Below are 15,165 nucleotides of genomic sequence, written 5' to 3' on the forward strand. Positions count from 1 at the left end.
GAAGAATTTTTCTTGTGTGGTGTCTCATTGGCCTATGATGTATGACTATCCAGGTAGAAACTTGGTTACCATCTTGCCAGATAGTGCGCATTTATTTTACCCTGATGGAGGTTGAGGTGATGTGTGATCGCCAAGCCTAATGAGCAGCTGAAAATTCAGCCTATCTATTCATTATTCTGGAATTGCCGATTAGCTGCACATTTTAATCACTGCATCTTTCAGGAGGATGGGAAGCTCTTTATTTGATGTCAAGAAGAAATCTCTCCTGGGCGTTCTGTTTATTAAGAAGTCTTTTTAAAAAAAAATATAATGTCCCAACACTGGATGTGATTCTGTGATTGAACAACATTTGCTAAATAATCCTCAATGTGTTAAGAATTAAGTTGGCAACCAATTGAAGATTGTCAGTCGGGCTCACAGTGTGGAGTATTTGCATGTGCTTGAAGCTACATATATTAACACACAGGGCCTTGTGCTTTGTAGGCAGAAAGAACCATGTGCACATACTGTGCCTGTTTCAGCAAAACAAACTAAGTTACAGCCATTCCCTGATTCATTCCTCAGGACAGTGCCTTGACCAATCCGGGTCTAGCTGCCTGGTTCAAATTTCAAACTATGCTTGACAATTATCTGTCAGTCACCATCAATGGGTGCGTCCTCCATGGCAATGAATTTACCAATCAGAGTCTACTTGCTAACCAATCAGCATTCCCTTTTCTCGTACAGTATAGAGCATACAGTGCAGAAGGAGGCCATCCGGCCCATCGGGTCTGCACCAACCTAGATTAAGCCCTCACTTCCACCCTTTCCCCGTAACCCAAAAACCCCATCTAACCTTTTTGGACACTAAGGGCAATTTAGCATGGCCATTCCACCTAACCCGCACGTCTTTGGACTGTGGGAGGAAACCAGAGCACCCGGAGGAAACCCACGCAGACACGGGTTTACATGGGTATAAATTGTTGTTTTCCCTTGTACTGGTATTTTTGCTGAGTGTCCTGATGAGTGCTGTTAGGATACCAGACCAGGCCCCAACTTTTGTTCGGGTACCGGATGAGAAACCCCAAACAATTTTTAGTTTGTTGAACTGTGAGGAAAGGATACTTAACCCCTGAAATGACAATTCTGACCGGTAGATAGATATAGATATTCCAATAAAGCAACCCAATGCAGTTCAAAATCCAATCATAAATAAGTTTAGCAATCAGAATTACCTGCTTATTTGTGTAGATCTCTGAAGAGAGATATCGCTGAGATCCCTTCAGGAACAACCTGAAAATCCTTCGGTCTTCTCACACCCTTCAGCTCAACCGAAGGCAAAACTGCAAACTACATACAGATCTGGCTCCTCCCATTAATTACATTATCTATATCCCATTAAGATGTCCCATCACCTACTTGGCAAGGACTAAATACAATCCCTCAAATTATATATACCCCGGGGAATCTCCTGCAATCAAAACAATTTTCCATTAGCCACCTCTGTAAACAAGCAAGTGGCTAAAATCAATAATTACCTCACTACTTTTGACACCTTAGCTTCAGTTTTAACAGACATGCTGCCTGTATGCATTTTAAACCAGGGGTTTTAATGACATTACTGCCACAAATATGAAATATAATGTATCACAATTCGTACATTCGCTACAATGCAAGACAAAAAGCTTTGAATGCCACTTTTTTTTCAGCAACGCTCAGGTTCTGTACTATGGAATGACTATTTGTTTCCTATGCTGTTGTACTTAGCGCGTCAAAACGTCATGCACAAGAATTCCCCCCCCGCAGTATTGAATTAAATATTTGTGCAGCGAGTGATGATCTGGAGGGCACTATCTGCGAGTGCATAGCCGAAGCAGATTCAAGACTAACTTTCAAAAGTGAATTGGACATTTATTTGAGAAGGAAAACTTTGCAGGGCTGTGGGGAGATGTGGTGGTGGAACACCTGGATAACTGTTTCCGAGCGCTGATACAGGCCGAAAGGACCTATTAACTGCCTCCTGTACTCGAGGTTCTGTGGCCTCATCTTCTATGGGGACAAGAAGGGTGAATGGGAACGGGCAGTTGAAGATGAACACGGCAAGGTCAAGGCTGTGATATGGGTAGAGAGGTTCAAGATTTTGATGCCCAAGTCAGAATGGTGTGTGACTGGAGCACCTGCTTTCCTGTCCTCCTATGTGGCAGAGGTCACTGGTTCCTGAGTTGCAGCTGTGCTGCATCCTGTAAGTTGTGTGCACTGCAGCCAGGATAGGCCAGTGATAGAGAGATTGGATGTGTATGCTAATAGATAGGTTGCTGATCATGCTAACCACTTTGTTGCGGGTGGTAATTATTTATTTTCTCTTTTATCTCCTTAGATTTAAACATGGAATTTAATCCCTCGGACCACCCCCGTGCTAGTACGATGTTTCTGAGCAAGTCTCAGACAGACGGTGAGTAGTCTTTCACTTATGAAGTAGTGGTTACTCCGTTAGGGATAAGATTGTTTGACTGAATTTTACCACACAATAATAAAAACGTTTATACTTGCAGAACGCCATCAAGATCAATTTAATTTAATCTTCAAACTTTCATTTGGTCAATTTGAAGTTGTCTCTTTTTCTTGCTTCCACCTTCTCAACTGCAGTAAAATATTCCCACACGACCAGAACTGCACTGAGGTAAATCCAGATGTGATTTGAGCACACCTTTTACACCACAAATGATGCATGGATCAGTGGAGAGACGCTTCTATGATTATGGGGTTTATTAGTCTCACGGAGAGTTGACTAGCACTTCACCACAGCACTGAGTATGCTGCGCTGTAAGAAGTGCTGTCTTTTTAATGAAGCACTAAATTGAAGCCCTACTCATCTGCCGACTTGAGTGAATGTAAAGATCTCAACAGGATTTGAAGGAGAATGAGAGATGGTATGGTGGACATCACTCATCCTTCAAGCACTACTCCCAAAACAAATCTTCTGGGCATTCATTCATTTGTTGTTGCGTGAAAATTAATAATAATAATCTTTATTGTCACAATTAGGCTTACATTAACACTGCAATGAAGTTACTGTGAAAAGCCCCTAGTCGCCACATTCCGGCGCCTGCTCGGGGGCACTGAGGAAGAATTCAGAATGTCAAAATTACCTAACAGCACATTTTTCAGGACTTGTAGGAGGAAACCGGAGCACCCGGAGGAAACCCACGCAGACACAGGGAGAACTTGCAGACTCCGCACGGTCAGTGACCCAAGCCGGGAATCGAACCTGGGACCCTGGCGCCGTGAAGCAACATTACTAACCACTGTGCTACCGTGCTGCCCATAGCTCCTGCTTAACCAAGGAATCACACTTTAAAAATCAGTTAATTGTTTGCAATATTTTTGCGATATATTTTTGAGTGTCTGAGGTAATGCTGCACTGGAGAAATGGGAGATCTTCTGCTATTGATCAATTAAATGATGGTCGATTTGTGTTCTTAGGACATTTTCATCTTTAAGACACGAAGATACTTCATGGTAATTCTGTTTCTCATCCATCGGTTGCGCCACTTAATTAAGATGAAGTTGCCTAATTAGCCAGGCCTCGTCTGAGTAGTATGTTTGAATTATTCAAAAGAATAGGTGATTGACTGCAACATATCCCATGCCTCTGTTTCATAATAAGGCAATTTGACATTGATTAGACAACCTAACAAAACGCAGCAGGAGTTTAAGTGGCAAATGGGTTAACAATAGAGTGTGGCTTTAATTAACTATCCTTCGAAAGAAAGGTGTATTATTGTACTGTGCCACATTGTGTTGTTTAAGTCCTAAAATAGTTGACTAAGGTTTATAGACCAACAACCAGCTTTGCTTCCACTAACAAGTCTTTACTGGTGCCCTATTTATAATTAAGAGAATGGAGGTCATTCAGCCTTACAGATGGTAAATTTTCAAGAATTTATTTGTTTTGTTCTTGAAAAATTACATAGCTGATGTTATTCTGTCTAATAGAAGAAATTGATTTCCTTCTTTTCACCCCAGCCGCGGCTAGGTAGAGAAAGGTAGGTAGGCTAGGAAGCTGCTAAAAGTACTCTTAAAAGAAATACGCTAACAATTTATCTGCTGCTTGCCACGGCTCCAGTTTCCCAACCTCACAGCTTGCCGATCCTCCCGCTTGCCTCCTCAACCGTATTCTGACCCTCCCGCGCACCTGCCCCTCCCATTCGCTGACCCTCCTGATCCGTCTTGTTTGCAGCTTCCCTCTGGTGGTGGGAGGGGGCTCGCAAGTGAGGCAGAACGAAGAGTTGTGAGGGGGAAGGGAGGTGCTGACCAGGAGGGTCAGAGAGCAACAGAGGTAATTAGGGGGAGGCAGTAATTGGGACGGTCATGTCATGAAGTGGGAGGGTAGGAGAGCGGAAGAGGTAGTGAGGATGAGGTTGCAAGGGTGAAGTTTGTGCAGTGGGAGGGTAGGCGAGCAGATAAGGTAGCGAGCGGGTAAGGTTGCTGAGGAGGAAGGTCAGGGAGCAGGAGAGGCAACAAGCAGGTCAGGAAGCAGGGGAAGCCAGGAGTTGGAGGGCCAGGGTTAGGTGGCTCTAAAATCGGTGGCATGACATCGGGTCCAGCACGAATCTGTGATAAAATGGAAATATTAATGCTATTGCACATGCAAACCACATTTATATCCACATCATTGAAGTCAAATAATTTGAATCAAGGCAACTTAAAACATGGACTTTATGGCTATTATACCGTTAACTTCAAGCCATTGGATTATTTACCTTCCATGACCTTTACCTTTTAGTTTTGTAATAACTTCCATTAGCCACTAGCTCAACATTCCAGAGGCTTGCTATCTCACTGACAGACAGCCACGGTCGTTTCTCAGAAACTGCCTGTTTAACTGTATCTAGGCAAAAGGGTAACGGCAACTAGGGGGTCAGAACTACTAAGAACAAACAATGATCTTTATGATCTCCATGATTCCACTCATGGAGGGGAATTGTGAACTCAAAACTACTTCAGCAATTTTCCATAGACACTCGTCCTTGGGCCAGACTTCGTTGCAGCAGGTGTCCCCTGTAATGTAGACTTACCGTACGACCTTTAGCTCGCTTATTTTTTGCCTGAGCGTGTGAGCTGATAAGGTCACAGCTCAAATTCAAAACCTGAAGGAATGAGGTGAGAGGCTGATTGACATTCATCAACACTTTTCACATCATTAAAGGGTACACTTGTAATGAAGAGATTTAGAACATAGAACACTACAGCTCAGTACGGGCCCTTCGGCCCTCGATGTTGCGCCGACCTGTGAAACCATCTGAAGCCTATCTGACCTACACTATTCCATTTTCATCCATATGTCTATCCAATGACCACTTAAATGCCCTTAAAGTTGGCGAGTCTACTACTGTTGCAGGCAGGGCGTTCCACACCCCTACTACTCTCTGAGTAAAGAAACTGCCTCTGATACCTGTCCTATATCTATCACCCCTCAATTTAAAGCTATGTTCCCTCGTGTTGGTCATCACCATCCGAGGAAAAAGACTCTCACTGTCCACCCTATCTAACCCTCTGACGATCTTATATGTCTCTATTAAGTCACCTCTCAGCCTTCTCCTCTCTAACGAAAACAACCTCAATTCCCTGAGCCTTTCCTCGTAAGACCTTCCCTCCATACCAGGCAACATCCTAGTAAATCTCTTCTGAACCCTTTCCAAAGCTTCCACATCCTTCCTATAATGTGGTGACCAGAACTGCACGTAGTACTCCAGGTGCGGCCGCACCAGAGTTATGTACAGCTGCAGCATGACCTTGTGGTTCCGAAACTCAATCCCCCTGCTTATAAAGGCTAGCACACCATATGCCTTCTTAACAGCCCTATTAACCTGGGTGGCAACTTTCAGGGATTTATGTACCTGGATGCCGAGATCTCTCTGTTCATCTACACTACCAAGAATCTTGCCATTAGCCCAGTACTCTGCATTCCTGTTACTCCTTCCAAAGTGAACCACCTCACACTTTTCCGCATTAAACTCCATCTGCCACCTCTCAGCCCAGCTCTGCAGCTTATCTATGTCCCTCTGTATCCTATAACATCCTTCAGCACTATCCACAACTCCACCGACCTTCGTGTCATCTGCAAATTTACTAACCCATCCTTCTACACCCTCTTCCAGGTCATTTATAAAAATGACAAACAGCAGTGGCCCCAAAACAGATCCTTGCGGTACACCACTAGTAACTGAACTCCAGGATGAACATTTGCCATCAACCACCACCCTCTGTCTTCTTTCAGCTAGCCAATTACTGATCCAAACCGCTAAATCACCTTCAATTCCATACTTCCTTATTTTCTGCAATAGCCTACCGTGGGGAACCTTATCAAACGCCTTACTTTGACACACTGTGGAGAGTTTAACGGATAAACTCGAAGTTCCATAAGTAAACCCAAGGAGACTACAGGCAAAATGCCATTGTAAGAAGTTAATGGGAGTGGTGCAACTTGAACAGCAATTTTTGAATATGCACATTTAATCCCATCTGCTCCTTGCCTATAGTTGCTGCATCATTTACTCATAAGTAACAGCAAAGTGTATTGGCTTTGCCTTTATTTTGATAGCCCTCTGCTTTTACATCAAAAATGGATTGAGAATGAACCCAAGTACACTTTAATACAGCTTCTCTAAAAATGGTCACAATAGAAACACATTTTCCCTGGAACTATCAAAGAGAAAGATACTACAGTAATTTCATAATTTCTACATTAAATTTTGTAAATACCAAAATTCTAGTTAAGATTTGGGATTGAAACTTGCACAGCTAGCATTTTAAGCATATCTCCGATTTTTGTACTGGGTTTGGGCAGGGGGCCATGAAAGAAAGTCGCTTATTGTCACGAGGAGGCTTCAAATGAAGTTACTGTGAGAAGCCCCAAGTTGCCACATTCCGGCGCCTGTTCGGGGAGGCTGGTACGGGAATTGAACCGTGCTGCTGGCCTGCCTGGGTCTGCTTTCAAAGCCAGCGATTTAGCCCAGTGTGCTGAACCAGCCCCTGTGAATGGCCCATCCTCACTACCTCAGGCCATGGGTCGATGCGTGCCAGCCACCCATGTCTATTTCTTATAAGAGTAGGGTTGGCAGACTCATTGGGCTGGACTTTCACCCCCCCTATCCCGAAGCCAGGCCGAATTCAAGTTGGGATCCTGGAACTGTCGGGGACGGGACCCTGGTTTCGATTTTCAAAGAGGTAACCTCTTTCCTGAAACGCCATCCAGTTGAGGGTGGCAGGTAGGCTCCTGAGGCCGCAGGGCCAATGGGAGGCCCTCTTGCGCTGGAATATCAGCACCTCCACCCTCAAGAGGTGGGAGCTGCCGATGGGTCAGTGAAGGAAGAGGACATGTCAAAATGGCGACACCACAGAACACTTTTTAAAAAGGTAAAATAAAAAGTGGCCACAGCTGCCAGTCCACTATTGCGGAGGGGGAACCCCTGAAAACCACTGTGGTTACCTGTGCTATGCAGTTTTGCACTTCTGCTCAGGAGGCAGACCATTAACTTTAATTGTTTAAAAAATAAATCACGTGCAAGTGACCGAACGGCCAGTGAGCATTGCAGCGCACATCAGAAGAGGAAGTCGCAAGTAAAAGTGACCCAAGTTCCAAACACTGGCTCTTAATGCTTCTGGAGATTAAGGTCATTCAAAAATGGCCTGCATTCTTAGTATAATAGTGCACTGGCATTGCAAGCCCTAATTGTCTATATTGATTATGGTATGGGAAAAACTTTATTGAATGCAGGAAATCAATAACCTTTTTATGGACAGTGTGCACTCGAGATGCTTCAACTCCCTCCCTCACCTGTTGGATTTTCATTTGTACCAATTCTTTGGACGCTGGGGGTGGTGGTGTCTTGAGGTAGAATGTGATGAGGTACAAGACATGAATAGATTTGTGGAAGGGTCATGGACACGGCAAAGGGGGGTGGGGAGGTGTTAGAGTAGTAGGAATGTTACTGGGCTAGTAATTCAGAGGCCCAGATACACAAATGGTTAAAATAATAATGGAGAAAACCAAGCACTGGATTGAATTGAAAAGCAAAGAATTTATGTTCAACTTACTTTCAACCTCGGAAGACCACACTTGGAAGGTACTGTTGAGAAATCTGGTTTCCATTGTTGAGAAATTATGTAAGAGTCGCCAGGATGATAACAATACTAAGGTATGTTTATCAGCAACAGCTCAGACGACGAGGGCTCTTTTGAATTGGATAATTATTTTAAAAGAAAAAATAGCATTGTTACAATGGAAAGACAGCCTTTGGAGCCAGCTTTTTGGTGAGCAGGCCTGGACACATGAGGCTGAATGGCCTCCTGTGCTGTAAATATTATGGTCGGGATTCTCTAATAATGGGGCTATGTCCCCACGCCCGCCAAAAAACGGGCACGGATCAATCTGGACTTTTTCAAAAAAGTCCAGAATGTTTCTCCGGTTTTACGAAGGATAGCAGGGCCCCGGTGTGCGCTCTGCAGCTCCTGCTGCCAGTACGGGACCACGGGTCCGCACATGTGCACGGCAGCCGTTTCCGTTTTCGCACCGGCCCCGGGCAACATGGCGGAGCCCTACAGCGGCCTGGCACGAAAGAAGAGAACCCCCCTCCGGAATGCGCGCACCCACCGATCGGTTGCCAGGCCATCGTGGAGGCCCCCCCTGGAGTCTGATCCCCCCCCCCCCACCCCACCAGGACGGCCACGACCAGCCACCATCATCAGCTCCCGCCGGGTGGAACCAGATGTAAATCACGCCAGCGGGAACGTGGCGGGAACTCGAGCGGCCTCCTTGAGGAATCTCCGCGGGAGATTACCTTTGAGAAGATGGCGGTGAGCTGCCTTCTTGAACCGCTGCAGTCTATAGTGTGTAGGTGCACCCACAGTGCTGTTAGGGAGGGTGTTCCAGGGTTTTGACCCAGTGACGAGTAAAGGAACTGCGATACATTTCCAAGTCAGGATGGCTGCTGACTTGGAAGGGAACTTCCAGCTGGTGGTGTTCCCATGTATCTGCTGCCTTTGTCCGTTTAGATGGTAGTAGTCGTGGGTTTGGATGGTGCTGCCTCAGGAGCCTTGGTGAGTTCCTGCAGTGCATCTTGTAGATGGTACACACTGCTGCTACTGTGCGTCAGTGGTGGAGGGTGTGAATGTTGGTGGATGGAGTGTCAGTCAAGCATATGATATGCATTATCACCCAGTAGTTTAGTTCAGGCAAATAGCAAGGATACATTTAGGAGCAAACAAGATAAGTGACGAATAAATAGAACATTATCCTGATAGGGTTATAAAACGTTGGATGGGGCTTGTGTGGAGAATAAAACTTGGCATATGCCAGTTGGGTGAAATGGCCAGTTTATGTGCTCTGGACTCTTGTGGAGTTCTTGCAAATCTCTAAATTAGGAAAATATTTAAAACAAACACTAAATTGAAAGTAATAGCTGTAAAGTTGGGCTACATCCGACGCAGGTAGTTACCTTGAAGCGGCAGGATTCTCCCCTACCCGGCGGGGCCGGGGGTCCCGGCCCCGAGGAGTGGCGTGAACCACTCTGGCATCGTGCCGTCTCAAAGGTATGGAATCCTCCGCACCTTCAGGGGCTAGGCTGGCGCCGGAATGGTTTGCGCCACACCAGCCAACGGGGCAGAGGCTTGGCGCCACACCAACCGGCACTGAAGGGCGGCCAGCGCATGCGCGGGGGGGGTTTCACCTCCGCGTCGGCCATTGCGGAGGACCACAGCGGCCGACGCGGACGATTAGAGTGCCCCCACGGCACAGGCTCGCCCGCGGATCGGTAGGCCGCGATTGCAGACCAGGCCACCATGGGGGCACCTCCCGGGGCTAGATACTCCCCACCCCCCAACGGAGGCCGCCCACGCAGCCAGGTCCCGCCGGCAAATATTCTGGTGTCATATACGCCGGAGGGACTGGCTGAAAACGGACGGCCACTCGGCCCATCGCGGGCCAGAGAATCACCGGTGGGGGTCGGAGAATCCCGCCCATGTCTACTGCCCCATAGCTATTGGTAGTCCATGAGCCTGCCTTTCAACTGATTTTGCAGGGCTCAAAAGCCGATCTACACCAAGTTTATGGTTTATAAATTCTTCATGTATTTGACCACGACGACGCAGGTGGGGGAAGATTTGGGATTTAAAAAAAATATTTGCTGCAGCTTTTTTTGTGTCACCAGTGCCCATTTCCAGTAGAACGAAACACCAAAATGCATTGTTCCAGCCTCTTTCAAAAACATGTACATAATTAGTCAAAGAGCTTCTGTGTCACTCGCTGATAAAAGGTTTAAACTGAATTCCATTGTGTTGGAGAAATGGCTTTGAATTTATGGTCCTGTCAAATGCAGAAATGATTTGCTATAATTTTTTTCATGGAGTTGTGCAGAATACACAGTGTTTAAAATATTTGAAAATGTGACTTTTGAGTATAATTGGTCGGGCAAGAGGTGGAGATACAAAGTGCACTGTCCCAAGCTATTTTATTTAGAAAATTGCTGTATTGTACTTTTGATAATAGGACAGCTTAAAGAGCTTAAAATACAGTATTTATACAGTCTGAGTAACAGCCGATGAATAAATAATTGGATGGGCATTTGCAAAGCAGAGATGGGGGAGCAAATATGGTGCACTTTGTGAGTTCTTAACTGTATTGTTATTTTATTTGACAAATCGGGCTTTGATAGTGCAGAAAAATCGATATTAAAGTCATATACTTAAAATGGGATCGATCTTCTGAATATGATGAGCAATAAGTCTCATGCTGAGAAGTCAGACACCTAAAAATGTTTATTTTAGTCTAATCATTTTCTGAATTAAATAAATTGTCAAAGGTTAGGGTTAGGGTTAGTAGAAGGGTTGGTAGAAGGCTAACATCGAACTCTTAATGATCCTGATGCATACACGTCTTCGAACCATCGGAAATGAATAAAAAGCTTCATATTTAATGGGCTCCTTTATGATTGACAAGATGCCCAGGGATGCGGAGTTCAGTTCTAGTACTCCCATGACCCAAGATTGGCTAAATTAGTCTGACCTTCACATGTTCCGTGGCTCCTCCTATGTGGCTCAGTACTTTATCAAGCAGTGTTATCCTGACTGCAACTCTGCTGAATATTTGAGGAGGTTTTTAATGGATTTATGGAAAGTACAGTTTTTTTAAAAAGTACTGCTTCGCTGCCACCCCCTGTGATTACTCTTGCTGTGCTTCAGGGGATGATGAGCCTAGTCCCGAATGTCTGGGGAGCAGTTTGAGTTTTTCAACTTCAGGGTGGAGTCGTGCGATTACAGCTCTGGCCTTTGGGATGATAAATGATTTGGTTGGATAATTAAGATAGTCACAGAAGAAGCATATTGCGCACTATAACATACTGACCAAAACATATACTTGTGGTTTGCTTCTCAAAGCAATTTGATGCCAGTAGGTCGAGTAAATCTTGTGAAAAGACTGCTTTCCTAATTTTGTAAAACCATACCTGCTCCTTCTAATTGCCCCACTTATCAATATGTACCATATTTTCAATCTCCGCTGACAGTAAAAACATTGGGCGGAATTTCCCTGAAAAATGGGGGTCAGCTGAACGCTGCGAATAAATGGAATCTCAGCACTCCCTCTCATTCAGGCCAAGAGGATGGCAGCTAGAAAACCTGCCCCTAGATTTTCAGAGGGAGCCCTCGGCAGATTTTTGGATGCCGTGGAGGAGAGGCAGGCCACAAGCAACGTCACCAGTCCCCGCCTGGGAGGTGGTGGCAGCACTTGTAAGTGCCAGCAGCATGACCACGAGGACGGGGATTCGATGCCGAAAAGCCATGAATGACAAACTGCAAGGGCGAGCGCACCTTGTCTCCCCTTTGTTTCAACCCCTCCCATCACCCCTGGACTGTCACCGGTAACCCACTTGCTGCCACCTCGCATCCTTCCAACACCTGACCCTCCCATCATCATCCTCAACCGCACCCTCCTGCTCCAGCACTCGGGCAGCATGGTAGCACAAGTGGCTTCACAGCGCCAGGGTCCCAGGTTCGATTCCCCGCTGGGTCACTGTCTGTGCGGAGTATGCACGTTCTCCCCAAGTCTGTGTGGGTTTCCTCCGGGAGCTCCGGTTTCCTCCCACAGTCCAAAGGCGTGCGGGTTAGGTGGATTGGTCATGATAAATTGCCCTTAGTGTCCAAAAAGGTTAGGCGGGGTTATTGGGTTACGGGGATAGGGTGGAAGTGAGGGCTTAAGTGGGTCGGTGCAGACTCGATGGGCCGAATGGCCTTCTGCATTGTATGTTCTCTTCACAACCCCTTTCTGTCTAGGCTTGGTGCCCACGAAGGCCAGTTGTCCTTGACCTCTGACCTGCCAGGTGTCTGACCCACAATGTTCCCTTTGGTTTCCTGCCGGAGAAGATAGCCCACAACATGCAGCAGGAGCATGCCTGAACTCCACATTCGGACTCCCTACGAGGAAAGGACAATGGAGCCTGCAGGGGAGGACCCGGGGTTTGCCGTCAGGGGCATCAATGTTGGCCTGTGGCAGAAAAGTGAGGATCCACTGCACCTTTATCCAGATAATCTGTCTCGTGTGAGTTAAGTGCCCAAACCCTTGTCCTTGCCATTTACTTTTTTAAAAAATTTAAGGTACCCAATTGTTTTTTTTTCCAATTAAGGGGCAGTTTAGCGTGGCCAAGCCACCTACCCTGCACACCTTTGGGTTGTGGGGTTGAGACCCACGCAAACATGGGGAGAATGTGCATACAGACAGTGACCCGGAGCCAGGATCGAATGTCCCAGGGAGTGGGCAGTCTGAGGTCCGCTGGATCCCAGGACTCAACTGTTCCGCAACCAGGTGTAGTATTTTGGAACAGATTCCTTTCTAAGCCGCTGGAGATGCAAAGGCAGATCTGGAAGGGGTTGTCAACATTCCTGCAACTGCAAGGCCGATTGGAGTAGTCTTCAGTCACAAGCGATGTTGTCGGCTTTGCATTGCACCCAAGCCAACACTGCAAGTATGGTGACCGCTGTGGAAAGCCTGGGTCAAGATGTCAGAGCCTCGAGTGAATGAGTCCAAGGCGGCGCAGTCTCTGAGGTCCATGGCTGAGGGTCTCAAGAGCATGGTCCAGACAATGGCGGACCAGAAGGACTGGCAGTGCCAGGTGACGGTGAGGCTTCTGGAGCCGACAAACACCTCAAGGGAGGATGAAGTGCTGGCGCACGTCCCGGGGCTTTCCACTAAGGAGACTCTGGCAGTGACTAGCCATTCTGAATCCCCCCTTCCTGACACCAGCGCATTTGGGGGCAGTGGGCTTAACCTGGTGACGCAGCAACACCAGTGACACCTGAAAGTCGGCCAGGTCCAGATCTACAGAGGATGCCCGCCAAGAGCATCTCCAGCTACAGGGTGCAGAAGGCAGTAGGCCGCCTTCACCTCTGATTTGCTTCCTGGTTACACACCTGAATGTAGCGGTAGGCCTCGTAAGATTAAGGAGTGTTCTTGGTGCAAAGAGTAGGCACGGGTTAAGTCAGGCGCTGATCGGGCTTAAAGATGTGTCATTAACACTCATCACCTAATTTAAAAATGTTCTTGTTCAAAGCCTCACCACCTGAGGCTGTGGGAGAGGGATCTTTGACCCTTCTCCCACAGGGAAAGGTCATCACCCCATCTAAACTCCGCACCTCCCACAGGCCCTTCAATCAATGCCAACAATGAGACCCAATGAAACCCCCAGTGACAGACATCCTGGAATGACAGCGCCACCACTCTGAATCGTTCCACTTGCCCTTTACCTCTTTGGAACAAAGAAATGTGCCCCCAACACATTCAGACGTGAACCCAGGATTCAGTGCGCAATCAGTAGGCATGAGCAGAATCTGAGGATCTTCACAGCGTTCCTCACTTTTGAGTCATTATCACTCTCTTGCCTTGACAGATAACTCAATCACATTGACAACCCAGGCCCAGCACACCATGACAATGTGGGAGACCTCCTGGATGTTTACTGAATGGCCCCCAGCGGACCAGTGAAGGCAGCGGAAGCGTATCTTCAGAACACCAATGCACTGCCCAATAACTGACCGGGTGGCATTGTGAACCTTATTATACCAGGACTCCACCTTGGTCTCACGCACCATCAGCTAAGATCTCAATGGTTACCCCTTGACTCCCATGAGTATCCCGGCAGCCTGCAGCGGTTCTCGAAGACCATGGGGAGCTGTCAGTGTCCCCGGACAAAGCTGTCCTGCATGCAAACGTGCACAGGAATGCATAATTTTCACGGGCTGATCACTGATGAGCTGTACAGTAAGGGAGTGGAATCCCTTGTGCTCGATAAAGGAGACTCGCTGTTGCCACGGTGTTCTCAATGCCACATATGTCCCATCGATGTCCCCCTGGACCTGTGGCAGTCCAGCAATGGATTCAAATCCCGCAGCCCCCTCACCTTGCTGGGCCTGATTGAGGTTGAAGTTTTGTAATCCGAGGCCCGGGGCTTACAGAGCATCTGTAACCTCGTGGATGCATTTATGGGCTGTGTCTGAGGTAACCCACAAAGGTCACTGGTTGTGCCCTGGAGTGAACCTGTTGCATAAAGATTCAGGGCTGCTGTGACCTTCACGGCCATAGGGAGTGGGTGCATTCCTCCTTCATGTGGAGTGAGGCTTGCTAGAATGTGACTAGAATGCTGGAAAGAGGCTTTTCACGGTAACTTCATTGAAGCCTACTTGTGACGATAAGTGATTATTAGGTGCCGGACTGTCTCCTTGTTGCGGTGGAATCTCCTGCTGCACGTGGTGTCTTGAGCTCCATGAAGGACACCCGGGTCCGGTAAATCCTAGGTCGTCTTCTCCGATACCTTTGAGCCCCCTCTTCGGCCTGATGGGTGGCCGGCCCTTGAGCCTGGTCAGTGGCCTCCTGGTGCTGCCTCCTCCCTGGGTTGGGCATCTCTGAGCTTCTGAAACCCGTCTTCCTCCAGCATTGTAATGAGAATGATTTCCAATTTCACTGGCTCCATTCTGACAAATCGGTAATATGGCAGGGATGAGCGGAAGAGAGAAAGACAGTTCCAGCTAGATACCATCAACCCCTCTCAACACCCCTTGTCATCCTGGTCCTGGAAGCTGTCAATCCTGCACCATCTCCGACGGCCAGCACTTATAAATGTCTAACGTCATCATTTG

General features: G+C 47.1%; 1 protein-coding gene across 1 annotated transcript in view; it reads left to right on the forward strand.

Annotated features, from left to right (window-relative positions):
• The window catches only part of ccny (cyclin Y), a 122,347-nt gene that overhangs the window by 36,538 nt on the left and 70,644 nt on the right, over positions 1 to 15,165 (forward strand). The window contains exon 2 of the mRNA XM_038798304.1: positions 2,357 to 2,431. Coding sequence (XP_038654232.1) covers positions 2,365 to 2,431 — 67 coding nt within the window. The 5' untranslated portion in view covers positions 2,357 to 2,364. The remainder of the gene's footprint in view (positions 1 to 2,356; positions 2,432 to 15,165) is intronic.

This window comes from Scyliorhinus canicula, chromosome 5 (genome assembly GCF_902713615.1).
Source record: "Scyliorhinus canicula chromosome 5, sScyCan1.1, whole genome shotgun sequence".
Classification (NCBI taxonomy): Eukaryota; Metazoa; Chordata; class Chondrichthyes; order Carcharhiniformes; family Scyliorhinidae; genus Scyliorhinus; species Scyliorhinus canicula.